Genomic DNA, 20,432 nt, shown 5'->3' with positions numbered 1-20,432 from the left:
AAATAAAGATAAAAATAAATCTTTTTTAAACTGCAATAGCTTGTATTCTATCAGAATGTTCAGATTAGAGTACAAGGGCTTGCATAGAAGAGTTCTCCTATGCTCTAAAGAACATCTGGGACTTATTTAATCACTTGTGGCAAGATACACAGAGATGCAAATGACCATCAGAGAGAAAAAGTATTTTATTCACAGATCCAAAGAAGAGGGATGCTCAGATAACAGGTGGGGCTCACAGGGAAGCACTGAGGCCATCAGGAGGCAGAGGGAATACGAGAGGATATGGGTGTCTCAGTCAGTGTCATATTATTTTCAAGAGACACCGTGACCATAGCAACTCTTATAAAGGAAACACTTAATTGGGCCAGCTTACATTTTCAGAGGTTTAGTCCATTATTGTCACCACAGGAATCATGGAGGTATGCAGGCAGATGTGCTACTGTAGAGGTAGCTGAGCATCCTACATCTAGATTCACAGGCAGCAGGAATAGAGAATGAGTCACGGGCCTGGCTTGAGCTTTTAAAACCTCAAAGCCCCACCCCTAATGACATACTTCCTTCAACAAGGCCACATGTTACCATCCTTTCATATAATCCCACTCTCTGGGAGCCTATGGTGGCCATTTTCATTCAAATTACCACAATGGGTAAGATCTTCATTGAAGTTTACACAGGAAACAATAAAGGGGGCAAGGAAAGGACAATGTGCTCCAAGAACCACAGACCATCTGACAAAACCATGAGAAACCTGTTGGCCTGGGAAGCCCAAGAGACCTCCAAAACAACAGAGACTATCTCTGTTGCCTTTGGTTGCTTCTCAGAATTTGAAGGTAAGGTTCTCGCTGAAGACGTAGCATACTTTGGACATAGGACTTGGCAGATTTGAGCTGGACTGACCTGGAAGCCTTCTTCCTGAGGACTGGTTGGTTCTCATAGTATCAGAAGGTGGTGTGCAAGCTGCCAAGGGAGAAAAATCACTCAACAGTCCTACATAGCAATAAAGCCTGCCAATCACAATAGTGACCACCATGGCAAAATATCCCTGAGGGTGCAGCAGTGGTGTGATTTTCACTGCACTCTTCTCCTTACAGCAACAGATACATGTATCTCTCATCACCCATCAAAGAAGCTTCATTCTGCAACCATGACAGAAATCCACAACTCATCAAAATGCATAGAACAGTTGGCCATGGATTGTCCAACATCAATTAATACATCTAGCTAAAAAAAAAAAAATCTTAATACCTTGCATTTTTTTCCTCTTGCCAACTATAGCGTTCAGCTGCTTGAGGTCTTTTTTTTTTTTTTTTTTTTTTTTATGTTGCCAGAGAGTTGAAATTGTGGATAATTAGGGAATTGGATTAGATTGCTTTGTGTCCATCAAACAGTATGCTATATCACTGTTCACTTTATAGCAACAGATTTGATGGGCTGTCTTACCTACTTTTCTATCACCATGACAAAACACCATAACCATGACAGTTTATTAAAGAAAGCTTAATTGGGGGAATCACCATTCTAGATAGTTAAAGCCCATGACAATTGTGATAGGAAGCAAGACAGGTAGGCAGGCAGGCATGGTGCTGAATCAGTAGCTGAAAGCTTATAGCTGATCCATAAGCAGGAGACAGAGAAAAATAACTGAGAAGAGCATTGGGCTTCAAAACCTCAAAGTCCACCCCCATTGACTTCCTCCAACAAGGCCACACCGCCTAATCCTTCCCAAAAAATTCTGCCAACTGGAGACCAAGCATTCAAATATATAGATCTATGGCGGTAGAGGTAGTTTTAATGTAATTGGCCCCCATAAGCTCATAGGAACTGGCATTATTAGAAGGTATTGTTTTGTGGGAGTAGTTATGGTCTTGTTGGAGGAAAAATGGGGGTGAGCTTTTAGATCTCACATATGCCCAAGTTACACTCAGTGCTTCAGTACACTTCCTATTGCCATCTGATCAAGATGTAGCCAGCACCTTGTCTGCCTGCTCCCTGCCTGCTCCCTGCCATGATGATAATGGACTGAACCTCTGAAACTGTGAGCCACCTACCCAAATTAAATGCTTTCTTTATAAAAGTTTCCATGGTCATGGTGTCTCTTTATAGAAACTCTAAGACAGAAACCATTCTCATTCAAACCCAGTACAGCATTGAAAGTCTGCACATGAATCTACTTTGAGCCAAAGAACCACAAATACAGGAGGAAGGAAGGCAGAGGAAGACAGACACCAATATAGATCTAAATCCAAGGTTTAGGTAAGATCAGGGGGAAGCCAACAGGTTGGAGGAAGACAACAGCCCTCTCAAAATAGAAGTTTCCCAAATAGGTCTTTGGTTCATGGTTGAGCTATCTATAGCAAGATAGATTAACAAGAGACAACTATCCAAATCCACTTATGGTTTATAAGATACAAGAGCTTCAGAAATGAAGACTTAAAACTCCAAGGAGAATTGTACCTGTATGAACTATGTTAGAGAACAACAGAGAATGAGCTAATGTTGATCAGACACGAGGAAGTCTGTCTATTCAGCTTCTTGGCTTCTCTTTCCCTAATATTGTAGGACTGGTCACTTCTCTACCAGAATGGATCTCCAGGGATATGAGGGAAGGTCAGAGAGTGACCATCTGTGGTCTCTAATTTTCTTCAGCATAAAGCTCTCAATATACCAAGGTGCTGTATTTGAAGGCATTATGTTCTGAGCTCAACAGAGCTTGTAGGTGCTAGGAAGCATGTTGGATTTTTGTTGCCCAACCCCTATAAGTGAGTGAGGCTTTCTTTTGCTGCGTCTTGTAGAAACACCACTGTCCATTTTCTGCTTTTGCAGGTGACAAGCCAGCAAGGAGACCCTCAAGGAAACACACATCCACAGCTGCACATCCCCAAAGCAAGCATCAAGCCCAGTCTAGCCCAAAGGAGCCTGCTAAGGGTAGCCACAGGCCAGGGTCTTCTCGGAAAAGGCAGATGGGACATGGAAGCTATCACAAGGGGCTTCAGGGACAAAAACCATGCAAGGTGGCAAGGCCTTCCCAGGGGATGAAGAAGGACCGGAGGACTTCTCTCAAGGAGCAGAAAATACCTCCAAAGAAGGAAAAGGTGGCTCTGAGGAAGGAGACAGGCAAGCAGGCCGGGAAGCCAAGGTGTGTTGTAGTGCTCATCGGCATGCTCTCTCTCTTCAGTTAACTTCTTGACCTGGCCTGGAACTGTGTGTTTTTCACTTTTGGGGAGAAGTAGCTACTGCTCTTGCTCCTACTTTCCAGACCATCCATCACATATAGAACAGCCCCAATACACTGTTATATGTAGCAGCTCATATTGCAAGTAAAGCTCTGGGTGTGGGGAGGTGGCCCAGGGGCAGAGGAGAGATAAGATCTCAAAAGTTCCTGGCTTTCAGCTGGCAACTCAGTCACTGCAGCTGAAAATAATGAATGACATAAGATTTGTAAGTCATACAGGGATCATGCATACTCCTTCCCCATGTGTATGTGCCCTTCTCTCTTCTAGAAATATCACAGTCTAGAACTTAAAGAGTTCTGCCAGCTCCGAGGCTATGGGTGTTGGAATAATTGACTTGGAGTCCTTTGTTCTACTAGTATATGGGGTAGTAGCCAGGCAATTGAATAGAATCTATAGGTAAGGTTTCCTTCCATTTTGTGACTTTGGGTGGCTTCTCTTTGGCACTCACTAGAGATGGTCTATGATTTACTGGCTTCTAGGGATATTTGAAGAATCCCTTATGATGATGGGGGAGGCTTTTGAAGCAGGTGTGAGAATCAGGGTAATGGCAAACGTGGTGTTACTTCTAGGTCCCAGCATGCTTTCCTTGTTAGTATTGTTGACAGAGTTAGTTAGTGCCGGAGCCTGGACCCTGACATCAGTAAGAGAAAAGAAGAGAAAGGGAGTTTATTCAGCAAGACTGCTCTGGGAAGAGGACCGAAGGAGTCCAGTAGCCACCAACCCTCCCACCCCAAGTCTATCTGGAGGCCCTGATATGAAGTTTAGATTCCAACACAGGGCAGGGGTGTGTATACATAGGCAGCCCTGGTCAAGGCACGGTCCTGACTACTGTTGTTTCAGGTCCCATCTCTCCTGCAAGGTGGTCTGACAAGCTGTGAGAACTGTGTGAAATCTCTTCCTGTTCTTCCTCTGGCTTTTGCTTCTCCCAGCACCAGATTCCTTGGAAAGTCTGATCCCTGGGGTCCATTGTTTCTGTAATCTCATAACCAAAGGGAGAGGCACAAGTGTTCCTTTGGAATATCTTCATTCCAGGCTGGAGAGGTGGCTTAGTGGTTAAGAGCACATACTGCTTGCTCTTCCAGAAGACCCAAGTTCAGTTCCCGGCACCTACATTGGGCAGTTCACAAATCCCTCTAACTCCAGCTCCAGGGACCCAATGCCCTCTTCTGGCTCCTCAGCATTGTACTCAGATATACACACCATGTATTGGTAACACATTTATTTGTGCTTGGATATCTGCACTGTATTAACAGGCCTCAGCTCCCAAGTGCTGGGATTATAATCACATGCCACCATGCCTTGATTTTTCTTTTGGTTGTTTGTTGTGTCCAGATTTGAACCTGGGTCCTTTTGCATTCTAAGCACATGCCCTACCATTAAGCTATACCTCCAGCTAGCTTGAATGCTTTGTTGATTGCCCTTGAGTATCTTAAATTTTAGAAGAAACCCATACCCTAAATGGCATATGCTATATAAGCAGTTACAGACAAAAACTCAATGGTGGCATTTTTAGCTGACTGCCATGACAGGGATGAAAAGACTCAGCCCTTGTTCCCCAGATGCTGATTGTCCAGTAGGAAAGATGAGACTCAATTAAGACAAGGCCGAAAGCAATGTGCACACAAGAGAAGATTTGATAGTGTTGTACTGCTGGGGCCTGAAGCATCATGTTTCCTTCACAGAGAAGACAAGCTTATCAGTAAGTATCTGGAGAACTTAAACAATGACAACACCCTCCAAAAAGGGAAAACATCATACAAAGACTCAAAGTCAGCTATTCCTGGGAATGTGCAAGTTATGACAAAAGAGCCTATGGCTAGGCTTTCTGCATCCAAGCTTATTCTAAGATTTCTTTGTCCCCAAGAGTTAAGAAGCTAAAACTCTCAGATATTTCTGTAAAGTGGCCTCCAAAACCTGAAATAGCAGTAGTCCCCATTAATCTCTGTATGAGCCTTGTGAATGTTTTCCAGCATAATGTCTTAGTTCATATTCTACTGCTGTGAAGAGACACCATGAACAAGGGAACTCTTATAAAAGGAAGCATTTAATTGGGAGCTTGCTTACGGCTTCAGAGGGTTAGTCAATGATCGTCGCAGTGGGAAGCAGACAGGCATGACTCTAGGGCAGGAGCTCAGAGCTTTACATCCTGATTCACAGACAGAAGAAAGAGAATGAGAGAGGCAGTGTATCTGGCTTGGAGTTTTAAAATGTCAAAAGCCCATCCCCAGTGGCACACCTCCTTCAACAAGGCCACACCTCCAAATTCTTCTCAAATAGACCCACTAACTAGGAACATCTAAGCCTATGGGGGCCGTTCTCACTTAAACCACTACACGTAACCTTTCCCTAGACTCTGTTCACCTGCCCTGCCAGTTACTTATCACTGAGGATGTACTGAGCACACACAGTAATTTGGATCCTTTAGCAGCCTAGCAGGCAGTATACCCAGGCCTGGGGAGGAGAGACATAGCATGGAGATTCTCTACAGAAGTTCTCTGTAGCTGTGCTAACCATACAATAACCACAAGGCATCGAGCACTTGAGACATGGCCAGGGAGACTGAAGAAATGAGTTTCCAACTTGATTTAATGTAGCATAGTTTAAATTTGACATTAACGCAACTGAGTTAGTGAATTTATTTAACTTGGACTGACAGATATAGTTCTGAAACTGACCTGAACTGACTTTGGAATCAAAGCATTTTGTAAAGGATATAAACATCAAAGAAAAATGACCATGTATCACTTGATTTGGTAAAAACTTTTCAAAGCACGTTTAAAGCAATCTGTGTATGTGTGTCTACTTTCTCAACTATAATTTTACAAACTGCAAATATAGAGCAACTATTTATGATGGAAATTTGATGTCTAAATTGATATTCACTATAAAGAGTGGGTATCAGATTGTAAAGACCATACCAAAAGACTATCACTAGAATATTTTGGCCGAGCATTGGTGATACATGCCTTTAATCCCAGCACTTGGGAGGCAGAGCCAGGTGGATCTCTGTGAGTTCTAGGCCAGTCTGATCTACCAGTAAGTTCCAGGACAGCCAGTGCTACACAGAGAAAAACCCTGTCTCAAAAACCAACCAAACAGACAAAAAAACAAAAAAGAATATTTCAATGATTTTTACATTGATCATGTTAAAACTATAACTTGAGTGAATTATGAAATACATTATTATCTCATCCATTTCATGTCACCATTTAAATGTGGCTCTTAAAAAGCTTTAAATTAAAATTTCCAATTTTGTGAGCTTTTGGACTGATGTTTGTAGGAAGTCTCTGGTGTGTCAGAGGGCTAGATCCTCATGCTTTTGTGTTGATTCATGCTATTGCTGACTTTGGTAGTGAGATATTCACTTTGTCTGCACCATGCCCATTGGGGGTGGGGACAGGGGCGGAAGTGACCTGGGGGAACTAGGTCTGCGGAAGGGACCCTGTAACACTCCCTTGCTTGCTGGATGGGGACAGAGTGCATCTGGAGGCATCCTTGGGTCCAGGAACCTGCTGGTGTTCATCTGTCTCTGTTGTAAGTTATTTCTCCCCAAATAAACATTTACTCAGCCTATCTGTTTTTCCCAATCCTTATTAAACCACAATAGACTTATCTGTAATCCTAACTGCAACCTGGCTCTCAGCTGGAGTGAGACAAGCATCCTCAGCCTAGGATACACCTGCTCTGGATTCTTCATTGAACAGGACTTCTTGGAGTTCCTCTGGCCTACCCTGACTGGTGCCAGGGCTCATGAACAACTATTCTGACTCAAAGTTCAATCTCCTATGACATGGTGCAGTTAGGTTTCATTGCCCATTCTCTGTATTATGTTACATTCAAAGAAGGCTTCTAACAAACTATAGATACAGGGAACTTCAAGGTCCCCTCTTGGGGTTCTGAGTCTCATTAATAAAAGAACGTAGGCATAGACTCAAATGGAAAAGTAAGGACAATTTTATTAAGGTTTAAAATAACCCTAGGGCCAGCTGTAAACTACAGCAGCTGCCCAAAAATGGGGGGGGGGGAGCCATGCCATTTAGGATGGCATGGAAGCCAGTTACATGGTGGACAAGCAGCCACATGATGTGGATGGAGGGAAGCACTGAAGAAAATGTAAGGAACCCCAAGATGTTGGGGAAGCCCAAGGTGCTAGGTAAAGCATGCTTGGCAAAGAGGGAGAATAAAAGTTAGACTTTTCCAGATAACTCAAAAAACAAGCACACTTATAAGCTACACAACTGTACCCAGGTAAGCTACTACACAGGGGACCTGGATGGGGGGAGAGAGGGGAGGGCTGTGTTTCACTGAAGGATTAATTATTCCACCCATCTCTTTAGCATGGGTAAGGTGAGCCCACCTTCCCAAGGGCAGTCCCTAGGCCAAGAGATTGACCCTGCCCAACTGGAATGTTAGGTCTCTACCCAGATCACACATTCTATTCTCTTGAGCAGAGAAAGTTGTTGTTGATGATGATGTTTAATGGACTTGTATTGTTGTTATAACACTATGAAAGTGACAGAAGAAAATTGGTGAATTAAAAAAAAAATCAGTGAGACAGAAATGTTTATTTTTTGCATTTGAATGTCTGGGAATCCAGGGACAGTCATTACCTAGAGAGAATTTGCCCTTGTTAAATCATAAAATTTTATTTCTTCCTGTTCACTGTAGAGATTAAGGTCTAAACTCTGAATGGTGCTCACTGCTTGAGGACATCACTGCCCCTTAGAAGTGGGACTAATACCTGTGGTCACATTTTACTATTCTCAATGGAAGCTTCTCAAATGAAAAACATGCCATGCTTTTCATATTTATGAATGACTTGGAGTCAATAAAGGGCTTCCTCAGATTTTAAAATTGTAGTGAAAGTATTTTAAATAAAGTTTTGAGATTAAAAACTGCTAGTGTGTGTCTTAGGGTTTCTATTGCTGTGACCAAAAAAAAAAAAAAAAAAACAAGTTGTGGGGAGGGAAGGGTTTATCCTGCTTACACTTACAGATCACTGTTCATCACTGAAGGAAGTCAGGACAGGAACTCAAACAGGGCAGGAACCTGGAAACAGGAATTTATGCAGAGGCCATGGAGGGGTGCTGCTTACTGGCTTGCTCCTCACAGCTTGCTCAGCCTGCTTTATAGAACACAAGATCACTTGCCCAGGAATGGCACCACCCATGATGGGCTAAGCCCTCCCCCACCACCCACTAATAACAAAAAAATACCTTTCTTCCAGCCTAATCTTCTGAAGGCATTTTCTTAATTGAAGCTCCTTACCCTCTGATGACACTAGCTTGTGTCAAGTTAACATAAAACTAGCCAGCACAGTGTGTGTGTTGGCGGGGCGTGGGGGTGGGCGGTAGTGGGGGCGGGGGTGGTTAAATGCCCCTGTGCATATTTGAAGGTCATAGGACAATTTGGTGGAGTTGATTCTCTCCTTTTGCCTTCATGTGGGTTCCAGAGATCAAACTCCAGTCATCAGGCTTGCATGGCAAGTGCTTTGCCATGTAAGCCATCTTGTCAGCCCTGAAACCCTTACAAGAAAGGAAGAAGGAACAAATAAATGGACGAATGAACAAAGAAAAATTTTAAATTACAAGTGGCTCACCTTTTATTTCTATTGGACACTACTGTGCTAGCGTGTGTATGGATGGAGAACTCAAGAAAATCAAGTTTGAGGATGCAACCTAGTCATACCTGAGGCTACAGGATACAGTTTTGGCCTCCTCTAGGGGGCAGTGGGAGCCACTTCCTGTGTCTAGTAGGGAGAGGCTCCATCAGCTCTGTGAGTGTCAAAGCATCTTTCCTGTGGGTTCCTCCCCTGTCCAGAGCCCTTATAACTCTACCCGAATCTATGGCTCTGTCCCTAGGTCCACTTCCTCAGCCTCCAGTGTCTCTACCGGAGAGTCCCTGTCTGAGGAGGAGCTGGCTCAGATCCTGCAGGAGGTAGAAGAAAAGAAGAAGCTCATCGCCACCATGCGGAACAAACCCTGGCCCATGGCAAAGAAGTTGAGAGAGCTCAGGTAAGTGGGCTGTAAGCAGTGCTTCTCGGGGCACGGGAGGCTTTCCTTCTGTAAGGGTGTGTCGTTCTCTTCTTTGCCCCGGTGAGACTGGACAGGAAAGATCTGCCCTTGCAGCCTCCCCACTATAAGCACACAGAGAGATGCAGTAGAGCCTGGCAACCTTTAAGATTTGCAGGCATCGATCCCTGGCCTTCCATTGCTTACAACCATCTCCCCTATACCCCGTGTGCTGGTTCCCTCTCATGACCCAGCACAGGTCTGGCTTCACCAGGAACTTTCTATACTGGCCCTTCTCAGCAATGGCGACTGTCTTGCCTGCTTTAAGCACCCACAACCTCCCCTACACAGCTCTCTCTCCCTTGAATGACTTGCATAGCAAGTGAAAAGGTCTACCTCTACTGCTAGCATGTCACTGTGTCCTAAGGCAAGGCCACAGCAGGAATGGTGCTCTATTGGTATGGGTTTGAATTGTGATACCACTCCCTAACTATGCCTTTTGGCTCTTATTTCCAACTTAGCCTTTCCCTTGATTGCATATGAAAGGCTGGCACACCATATATCTTCCTCCTCCTCCTTCTTCTCCCCCTGGTTTTTGGTTTTTTGAGACAGAGTTTCTCTGTGCAGGTCTGGCTGTCCTGGAACTCATTATGTAGACCAGGCTGGCTTTGAACCTGGAGATCCACCTGCCTCTGCCTCTGCCTCTCTCTCCCAAGTACTAGGATTAAAGATGTGCACTCTCACCACTTGGTTCAAGTATTTTCTTATTCCTGATTATCTCTTGCAGTTCCGAGCTAAACCAGGATTCACAATACATAATTTCTGGTTATCCACTATGAAAGTCCTTCCCACCGTTACCTCTCCTACCCTAAACCTGGCCTCCATTTTCAACCACAGCAACTCATTTTCACCCTTCCTTTGTGTAAGCTTCATTTCCCTTACTCCCCTCAAGCACAAATTTTCTCATGCTCAGATTAAGCTGTTATTATGGAGAGTGATATGGGAGTCATATCTTGACATTATTTATTTCAAAAAACAAAGCAGTTTCTGGCCACATCACCACTGAACCTGCCCCTCCAGACCTACTTCCACCAACCAGGCTCCATTTCTTAAAGACTTACAATTTTCCATAACAGCACCGCCAGCTAGGGAACAAGCACTTAAGATGTGGACTTGTAGGGGTCGTTGCAGATTCAAAGCACAATATTCCGACTATAACTAAAACTCTATGGCTGGTACAATGTCTCAGCTGGTAAAAGTACTTGCCACACAAGCCTGACACCCTGGATTAGATCCCCAGAACCCATAGCAGATGGAGGCAACTGACTCCCAAAAGTTGTCCTCTGACATCCACACATGCATAATGGCACACAAATGCCCATGTACACACACACACACACACACACACACACACACACACACACACACACACACAAATTTAAAAAGTAAAAACATGGAGTTGTTCTGCTTTTAGTCTATTGGACTCCTATTCTTTATTTTGCTTTTTTCATCCATGGCCTTAGCCAGATGATCAAAATAACCCCCCAATTTTTTATTTTATTTGTTTATTATTTTTGGTTTTGTTGAGACAGGATCTCCATGTAGCTCTAGCTGTTCTGGAACTCTTTATGTAGGCCTATCTGGTCTTGAACTCACAGAGATCTGCCTGCATCTATCTCAAGTGCTGGGAATAAAGGGGTGCACTACCATGCCCTATGAACCCCCCTGTTTCAAAGTTGTCCATCTTCCCTACACCTGTCACATAACAATTTATTCACAGATGTAACACCAAGGGACACAAGTCTTGGAGAGCAATGTACCTATCAGAATCTAATCTATGCCTGGCATTGGTGGTGGTTGGGAAAGTTCAGTGGACAAAATGTCCTGTTTCATAAAATTGATATTCTAACTAATGGTATAAACATGTAAGGCTTTCAGCCTCACACCTTAAATTTCTGATTTAATTCATGTGTCTTCTCATCACCTGAATTTTTTTTCCCTGATCAGGGAAGCCCAAGCATTTGTGGAGAAGTATGAAGGAGCCTTGGGGAAAGGGAAAGGTAAACACCTCTACGCCTACAGGATGCTGATGGCTAAGGTATGTGGGATCCTCAGACAACAAATTGTGAGAGAGCCTGCTCAGCAGGGGACAGGGGGACCACCACAAAGATCTGCCAGCTTGACCATTAGTGTCAAGTTCCCCTTAGAACTCCGAATATGAGTCCTCCAGGGATGGAAACCAGCTGCCCTTGTCAGTTACTCAACACTCATCTGTGGATCCTCAATGTGTATGAGATGTGTTTACGGTAAACAGACCCACAGAATGAATGGTATCAAAATTATTGGTATTTATTTTGTTTTGCAGCACTCAAATCAAGGCATCTTGATTTGGTGAAAACACAGGCAAGCTGTGGAAGCATCAGGGTTATGTGACTGGTGAACAGTGATGTCCCATAAGGGGTGGGCAATGCTGTTTATTGAACTGTGTCGGAACCTGCTTTGAGTGGCTGTTGTTTTATGTGGGTTGTATTGAAGCAGCCTTTCTTCTGTAGAGTGCATTACCTCTGATTTAAAAGCTATGATTCCTCATTCATCAGGGCTCTTGTTAGGAATAATCATTTAACATCATGACACCTCTAGCTTTCTCCTTTTATCTTTGTTTTTGGTTTTGGTTTTGGTTTTTTTTTTTAATGCTTCCATGGGCTGGAGAGATGACTCAGTTGTTAAAAGCACTGGCTGCTCTTTCAGAGGACCTGAGTTCAATTCTTAGCCCCTACATGGCAGCTCACAACTGTCTGTAACTCCTGTTCCGGGAGATCTGACATTCTCATTTAGACATACTTGCAGGCAAAACACCAATGTACATAAAATAAAAACAAACAAAAAAATAGTACATTAAACTCCTGCAAAAAATTTTTTTTAAATCTCTTGCACTTTGTAAATGGGTTGGGGGCCAGTGGGAATGGGAACATGAGTGGTCAGGTTGGAGAGCAGAGAGGGAGAGTACTGAAAGAGACTATTGGAAGCCGGGGCAGGGGGCATTTCAGGGTCAGCTACAAGCCTGGCACAAGCGAATCTCCCAGCAATCTGCAAGGATGACCCCAGCTAAGATTTCTAGCAATAGCAGACATGTAGCCTGAACTGGCCATCTCCAGTGACCAGATTGGTGCCTAGCCCAATTGTCATCAAAGAGACTTCACCCAAAAACTGATGGAAACAGATGTAGATCCAAGCTAGACATTAGGCGGAGTTTGGGGAATCCTGCAGAAAAGAAGGAGGAAGGATTGTAGGAGCCAGAGGGGTCAAGCACATCACAAGAAAACTCACAGAAGCCATTAACCTGGGCTCATAGGGGCTCATGGAGACTGAAGCAACAACCAGGGAGCCTGCATGAGACTGGCCTAGGCAGTCTGCATACATGTTACAGTTGTGTAGCTTGGTCCTCTTGTGGGACTCCTAATAGTGGGAACAGGGGCCATCTCTGACTCTTTTACTGGCTTTTGAGACCCTCATACTGGGTTGCCTTGCTCAGCTTTAATACATGGGGAGGTGCTTAGTCCTACTACAACTTGATATGCCATGCTTTGTTGATACTCATAGGAGACCTGTCCTTTCCTAAACAGAAACAGAGAAGTGGATTGTGGGATGGAAGCAGAGGGGAGTGGAGGGGGAGGGTCTGGGAGGAGAGAAGGGAGGGGAAACTGCAGCCAAGATGTAAAATAAATGATAGAAAGATAGATGAGTAGATAGATGGTAGGTAGGTAGGTAGGTAGGTAGGTAGGTAGGTAGGTAGGTAGATTTAGATAAGAAAAATCTCAAAGATTCCTTGCTCGGCCTAGACACAAGGGTGTGGGAGTGGAGAGGAGCCTTGGTCCTGCCTCAACAAGATGATGGGACAGACTTAGTAGACTTCCTAGGGAGGCCTTACCCTCTCTGAGTGGAAGGAAAGGAGGGAGGGGGGAGGACTGGGATTGGAATGTACAAAGTAAATTAATTAAAAAAAAAGAAAACTCTCTTCTCTTGCTTATGATTCCACATTCATTCTTAAAATCACATTGCCAAATTCCAAAATGGGTCATTAAATATTTGATTGAAACTGTAACTATTTTAACTGATACAGAAAAGCACAAGAAGCATTAATGCTCTGTGTATCAGTTAAATAATTAAATATTAACAGTGTAACATGAATGGGGTAATATTCCATGCATATGTACACTGTATGTCATTTAAATTAAATAAACTAACCAGGTTAACTAAATCCATCACTTCTAACATACATCATTTCTCTATGGTGAAAACTTTCTAATCTTTTCTTGTAGCCTTTTATGATAGACAGAAGGCTGGTGTCTGTAACCTCTCAGCTGTCAATCAGCACTCCAGACATCTTGCTTTGTCTAACCCTGTACCCAGTGATTAGCCTTTCAGCATTGCTGCCTTTTCTCCAACCCCTGCCCTCCCCAGCCTCAAGAAACCATCACTCTCTACACTCATAAGCTCAATTCTTTAAATTACACATGTGAGTGTGAAATGATCGTAAAGCCTTAGTGTGACTTGATATGTGTATTCTTTGCATTTAGAATACTATGTTTCTCAAGCATTATTTTATATCTTTCAGTATGATTTGTCATGTAGATGTTTCCATGTTTTAAGTTTACTCCTACATAGTTTATATCCTTGTTGCTTTTGTGAATTGTGTAATTTTCCACTTATGTAACAGCTAGCTATTAAAGTTTGTGGAAAAGTGTAGATTTTTGCATCAATTTTATATCGTGTGTGTGTGTGTGTGTGTGTGTGTGTGTGTGTGTGTGTGAATGAGTGAGTGAGTGTGTATGTGTGTGTGTGTGTGTGTGCCCACAAGTGTTGCTGGAGATAGAGCTCAGAGCCTCAGGCATGACCAGCAAGCATTCTACCACTAATCTTTGTATTCTATTGATTCTACCTTCTTAATCAGTTTCATTTGATTATGTGGGTGTCTTAATTAGGGGTTCTATAGTAAGGAGGCATTTCTCAGATGAGTTCCTGCTTCACACATGACTTTAGCTTGTGCTGAGCTAACTAAAAACTAAAAATTCAAAGTCTCTTTTAAAATCCAAAATCTCTTTAAAAGTTCCAAGTCTCTCAACTGTGAGCTCTTGCTGCAGCTGGGCTACACTTTCCCCAATAGCTTCTCCTGGGCTCTCTTCAGGGACTCCAGCCCTGCCATACAGTGCCAAGCCTCAGCTGCTGTCCATGACTCCTTCATGCCTTCAAAACCAACACTACCTGGTTGACTCTTACACTACCAAGTTCAGCTGCCAGCTGTCTTGGGAACACTGCTTCTGTGTGATAACTTTGAGGAAACATTTCCAAGATTTCACCTCAGTGAAGCTGGTCTCTTCTTAATTATTCTAATCTCTCAGACACAGCTAACCAATCGCCTGAGTAAAATAAAGGTTCTACGCCAGTGGTACTAGTCTTCTGTTAATCATGACTGAGTCTTCAGTCCTAGCTGACCAAACCCAATCATACCCATAAACATTCTCTCTCTCTCTCTCTCTCTCTCTCTCTCTCTCTCTCTCTCTCTCTCTCTCTCTCTCTTTCTCTCTCTCTCATTTGTTTAGTCCTGTCCTACCTCATGATCAGGTTTGGAGAAGATTCCATGTGCTGCTAAGAAAAAGCCCACATATTCCCTCTCCATTAAGTAGAATTCCTGTGTATGTCTGTTAAGTCCAGTTCATTCAAAGTATATTTCAGCTCTGAAGTTTCCTGATTTCCATTTGGAAGCCCTATCTAAATATCAGAGTGGAGCACTGAAGCCCTCCACTGTTACTGTGTCGGGGCCTAGGTGCTCTTTTACAGCTTTCAACATTTGTTTTATGAAATCTGGACCTCCAGTATTTGGTGCATAAAAGTTTACAACTGTTATATCTTCTGTATGAACTTTCCTTTTATTAATGTGTACTGTCCCTTTTATCTCTTCTAATTAGTTTTGGTTTGAAGTTTACTTTGCCTGATGTAAGAATGGCTGGCTCTGGTTTGTTTTGTTTTATTTTTATTTTCATTTTGGTTTTTCAAGACAAGGTTTCTCTGTGTGTAGTTCTGGCTCTCCTGGAACTCGCTTTGTAGACCAGGCTGGCCTGTAACTCACACAGATCAGCCTGCCTCTGTCTTCCTGGTGCTGGGGTCAAAGGCATGTGCCACCACTGCCCAGAAAGCCTGCTTCTTTAAGCTTTCCATTTGCCTGCTCATTTATGTTGCATCCTTTGGTAGATTTTTGGTATCTTTGCCAGCTAAGTGTGTTTCTTGAAGACAACACATAATTTTTTCTTGGTTTTGTTTTTGTTTTTTTTTTTTTTTCTTATTTTACATATCCATCCCAGTTCCCTCTCCCTCCCTCCCTCTATCTCTCCCCACCCTCCCATGCCCCACCACCACCACCCACCCCCACTCCACATGTAGGGTGATGCCTTCCAGGAGGGGTCATCTAAATCTGTCAAATCATTTGGAGTAGGGACTAGGACTTCTCTCTTGTCTCTAGGCTAAGGGAGTATCCCTGCATGGGGGATGTGTCCACAAGGTCCTTTTGTGCACCAGGAATACATCCTGGTTCCACTGACTGAGGTCCCTTAGACTGCTCAGTCCTTCTAGCTGAGACCCATATTCAGGGGGGCCCGAGTCAGTCCCATGCTGGATTCCCAGCTATCAGTCTAGGGGACCCATTAGCTCCTCCTTGTTCAGGTCAGCTGTCTCTGTGGGTTCTGTAGCCTGGTCTTGTCCTCCCTCTCTACATCTGGATTCCAGTTCAGCTCAGTGTTTAGTTGTGGGTGTCTGCTCCAACACATAGTTTTTTAATCCAGACATTAGCCTGTATCTTTTCAGTGGTCAGATGAGGCCATTTGCTTTTAAGGTTATTATAGAAAGGGGTGTGTTATTTGCTGTTTCCTATAAATCTGTTAGGTGATAATGTTCTGATTCACTGAGTTATCTATCTATAGATAGAAATGTGTGTGTGTGTGTGAGAGAGAGAGAGAGAGAGAGAGAGAGAGAGAGAGAGAGAGAGAGATTCATGAGACAGAAAGAGAGAATCATATATATTTAGGCTCACACTCAACAGTTTCCTAACCCATGAGTAACCTTGCTGCTTCAGGCCTACAGATCACATAGCAAAGCAATACTTCAGACCACATGACCAAGATACAGAGAGAGAGAGAGAGAGAGAGAGAGAGAGAGAGAGAGAGAGAGAGAGAGAAGAGGCTAGATTTGGTGATGATGTCGTCTGTAATCCCAGCACTCAGGAGACTAAAGCAGGAGGACCTTGAGTTCCAGGAAACCTGGGGTCCATAGCAAGATCCTGAATCAGAAAGGGGGATAAGGAAGAGAGAGACAGTGAGGGGAAAATAAAAACCCTGAGAAGAGGACTAGGGTCTTGATGTCCAGTTTAGGCAGACACCCAGTGACCTAGAGACCTCCCAGTAGGATCCATGACCTAAAATTTCCACCATCCCTCTGTAGTGCTCCTCAGGGAACAACCCTTGAGCACACGAGCCCTTGAGGAGACATTCAAGGTCCAAACTGTAGCACTCTGGGGAAAGGAGGAGAGTTTCCTAATGCCCTTCAGCCCAGCAAGCTCAGTGATTTCACCCGGAAAAGGATGAACAGACCTGAGCTGAGGTCTCTCGGTGCAGCTTAGCAACACTTCCAGTGAACCGAGAGAGGCTCTTGGCTCCAATGTAGTGAGTCATGAGATTTCTCTTTCCTCGATGTTTTCCCTCGATTTTTGTTTTAACATGAATAAATTTGCATCAGAGGACCCAGAAAACTATGCAGAATTTAAAAATTCATATCAAAATGCCCAAACTTGAATTGTCTTCCACACTACAGACATGCACTGTATTGTAGCTCTGGCTTCTGCAAATGTTTCCTGTCTCCATACACACCGCTACTGCCTCTGCCCTACTCCTCCCCTACTGTTGCCAGGCTACCTGCTCTCTGTATCCAAGCCCAGTTCCGTTCTCTGCCCCTTACCTCCACAGTTCACCGCACACACCACCACCACCCTATTTCCCTCAGCATTCCCTGTGATACAACCGTGCCCCTTGGTGCTTAAGGTGAACATGTAGACAACTGAGGATCTTATCTGTTTCATTTCAGAAATGGATCAAGTTTAAGAGAGACTTTGATAATTTCAAGACTCACTGTATTCCCTGGGAAATGAAGATCAAGGACATTGAAAGTCAGTATTTGGGCATCACTGTTTTTCGGTTGGTTACCTTGAAGAAGTCTCCCAAGGCTTAGATTCAGGGTATACCTGGCCTTTGGTTGGATTGTTTCATAGATTGGAAGTGGACATTGGATGAGTAGAGGAACCAGACTCAGATCCAGATCCCTAACTCTCTGATGTGAGCTCGGGTGGCTCGGTTATCCCACAGAGATTCAGTTTTCTACCTGGAACAAGAAAACGGAGCCCTGGGTGTTTATTTGACAGACTGGTGTGAAAATCATTCTTACAGCCTCCCCGACTCCTCAGTTCTCTCTCTGACATCTGTCACTGGTTTCCTGGCTGACTCCTCAGTTCTCTGTCGTCGTCTTTCTCCCCCAGGTCACTTTGGTTCGTCGGTGGCATCATACTTCATCTTTCTCCGATGGATGTATGGAGTTAACCTTGTCCTTTTCGGCTTAATATTTGGTCTAGTCATCATCCCAGAGGTAAGAGCAGAATTCTCTGTGCCTTCAGATTCTGTTGAGACTTTACTACAGCCACTATCTTCAGTTACACTTTCCAGATGCTCTTACTGTATTTTAACTATAATCTGTCATTCTTTTAATTTTTTTTCCTTTTGAGGTAAGGTTTTTCTATGAAGTCCAGGCTGCCTTCAAAATCACAATCCCCCTGCCTCATTCCTCCCAATACCTGAATTATAAACATGCACCAATAAGCTGGCTTTTTAAAGCCCATTCCATATTGTTGGAATACCTTGCTCAGCATTGATAGGGGAGGGCCTGGTCCTGCCTCAATGGAATGTGCTACTCTTGAAGTGAATCAGGACATGACTCTGGAGATTTACAAGGTCCTGTTGCTTGTTTGTAGTGTGTCAGGGTGTGTGTGTGTTATATGACCACATGTGTGTGCAAGTATGTGTGCCTATGCACATGTGTAAGGGCCAGAGGAAGATATAAGCTTTCCTGATTACATCACTTTGCAATGAATTCCCTTAAGACAGAGTCTGTCAACTGGACACAGTGATGCACACCTTTTATCCCAGTGCTGGGAAGGCAGAGGCAGGTGGATCTCTGTGAGTTTGAAGCCAGCCTGGTCTACAAAACAAGCTCCAGACCAGGCAGGGCTACATAGTGAGAATCTGACTAAACAAGCAAGCAGGCAAACTCAATGAATCTGGAGTTAGGCTGGTAGCCAGTGAGCAGTGATTTTTCTGTTTGCTCTCCACTCTGTGCACACACACACACACACACACACACACACACACACACACACACACACAGCACCTGCAACTATATTCAGCTTTTGCATGGGTGCTGGGGACTCTAACTCAGGCCCTCACGCTTGCATTTGCTCTGACCCACTGAGCCATCTTCCTCGCTCTAATTTTGTGGGGCTTTTAAAGGCTAGATGGTAACTGGATAAAAAGTAGTTGTTTCATTATTGTGACTGGCTATACCTGTACATTATGTGTGCTACTTTATATGTAATATATTTCCCAATAACAGTATAAATTAAAACCAAGTAAATAGAAACAGAAGAACTTGGGTGACTGACACATACCTGTAATACTAACACTGGAGAGGTAACGGCAGGGGAGCATGGCAAGTTCTAGGCCAGCTGGGACTACAAAGCCAGACCCAGAGAGGGTTGGTGGGGGGTGAGGTCAGATCTGACCTGAAATCATGAACCTGTACATTAACAAACAAAAGTAATTTTATGTAGTGAAATATCAAATCTGATGCTACAAAAACTAAGAGCATCATATATCTTCATCGTTAGTGTCTGTCAATCGTTTTACACATTTTTACTTTAGCCAATAAACCAAAAAATTGAATATTTTGTACTAAAAATACAGTTTGTCTGTAATTAATGTCACTGCAAAAGCCCCTAAGTCCATGCATTTGGCCAAAAAGTGCTCAACTTTTATAAAGAACTCTAAGAAGCTGGTTACAGCCACTACACAGACAAATGTTGCCAACAACTCTCTACATCCTGACGATCTGATTTACAATACACTCAAAAATGTCAACATAAGAACAATAAATCTCTACCATAACTAATAAAAATGAGTAGACTAGGAGACTTCCAAGAGGGGCACTAAAATTTAATGGACAAAATAAGATGATAAACGGAGAGACAGTGAGAAAGGAAAAATTAATTTCATTTTTTTTTTCAAAAGCCAACCTAAGGTCCAGCAGGATGGCTTGCCTATTAAGAGCATCTGCTGCTCCTCTGAAGGCCTGGAGTTGGGTCACAGCAGGTGGCTTATAACCACCTGTCACTCGTGCTCTGGAGAATCTGACATCCTCTTCTGGCCTCCTCAGATGCCCAATATATTCACACATATCACACACACACACACACACACACACACACACACACACACACACACACATAAATTAGAAATGTTTTGAAAAAACAGTCCATCCTAAATCAATCTGTAAATTGAGCAGATTCTTATCTCTCTCATAAGGGTGTGAGTGAGGGCATCTGATAGAAGGAATGGATTTGTCAAGCGCATTTATGGTTATGCTTCCCACTTTCTCCGCTTACACTCTGTCATCTGTCCCCTGTGAGGTGCTGATGGGTATGCCCTACGGAAGCATTCCCAGAAAGACGGTGCCCCGAGCTGAGGAAGAAAAAGCCATGGACTTCTCCGTCCTCTGGGACTTCGAGGTACAAACGGTGGCATCAACACACTTCCAATTGTGATCATAAAGCTGGTGTGCTTCACCTTCAAAAGTCACATTCCAGTCCTCTCAGAAATGGAGGGAAACTGGAGTAATTTCCTGAGGTACCTGGCCACACTGCTCCCAGGGCTCTTCTTTATCCCTCATTTCATCCAGGGATCCCTACGGAAACATCTTGTAAGTACATAGATAATGCGAGTGCTGCATTTAGTTGTTGGTAAGTGACACTTTCTTCAAATAAGATCCTTGTCTTGAACAAAACGTTTTCCCACCCCTTGTGTCTGCGCTGAGCTCAGCT

General features: G+C 43.6%; 1 protein-coding gene across 1 annotated transcript in view; it reads left to right on the top strand.

Moving 5' to 3' along the window:
• Positions 1-643: 643 nt before the first annotated feature.
• Positions 644-20,432, top strand: part of Tmc2 (transmembrane channel like 2) — a 53,102-nt gene continuing 33,313 nt past the window's right edge. Inside the window, exons 1-7 of the mRNA XM_051183154.1 lie at positions 644-830; positions 2,824-3,136; positions 9,095-9,247; positions 11,252-11,342; positions 17,375-17,456; positions 17,823-17,929; positions 20,022-20,120. Coding sequence (XP_051039111.1) covers positions 644-830; positions 2,824-3,136; positions 9,095-9,247; positions 11,252-11,342; positions 17,375-17,456; positions 17,823-17,929; positions 20,022-20,120 — 1,032 coding nt within the window. The remainder of the gene's footprint in view (positions 831-2,823; positions 3,137-9,094; positions 9,248-11,251; positions 11,343-17,374; positions 17,457-17,822; positions 17,930-20,021; positions 20,121-20,432) is intronic.

The sequence above is a fragment of the Phodopus roborovskii genome, unplaced genomic scaffold (genome assembly GCF_943737965.1).
Source record: "Phodopus roborovskii unplaced genomic scaffold, PHOROB, whole genome shotgun sequence".
Classification (NCBI taxonomy): domain Eukaryota; kingdom Metazoa; phylum Chordata; class Mammalia; order Rodentia; family Cricetidae; genus Phodopus; species Phodopus roborovskii.
This window is presented reverse-complemented; position numbering and strand designations above follow the sequence as displayed.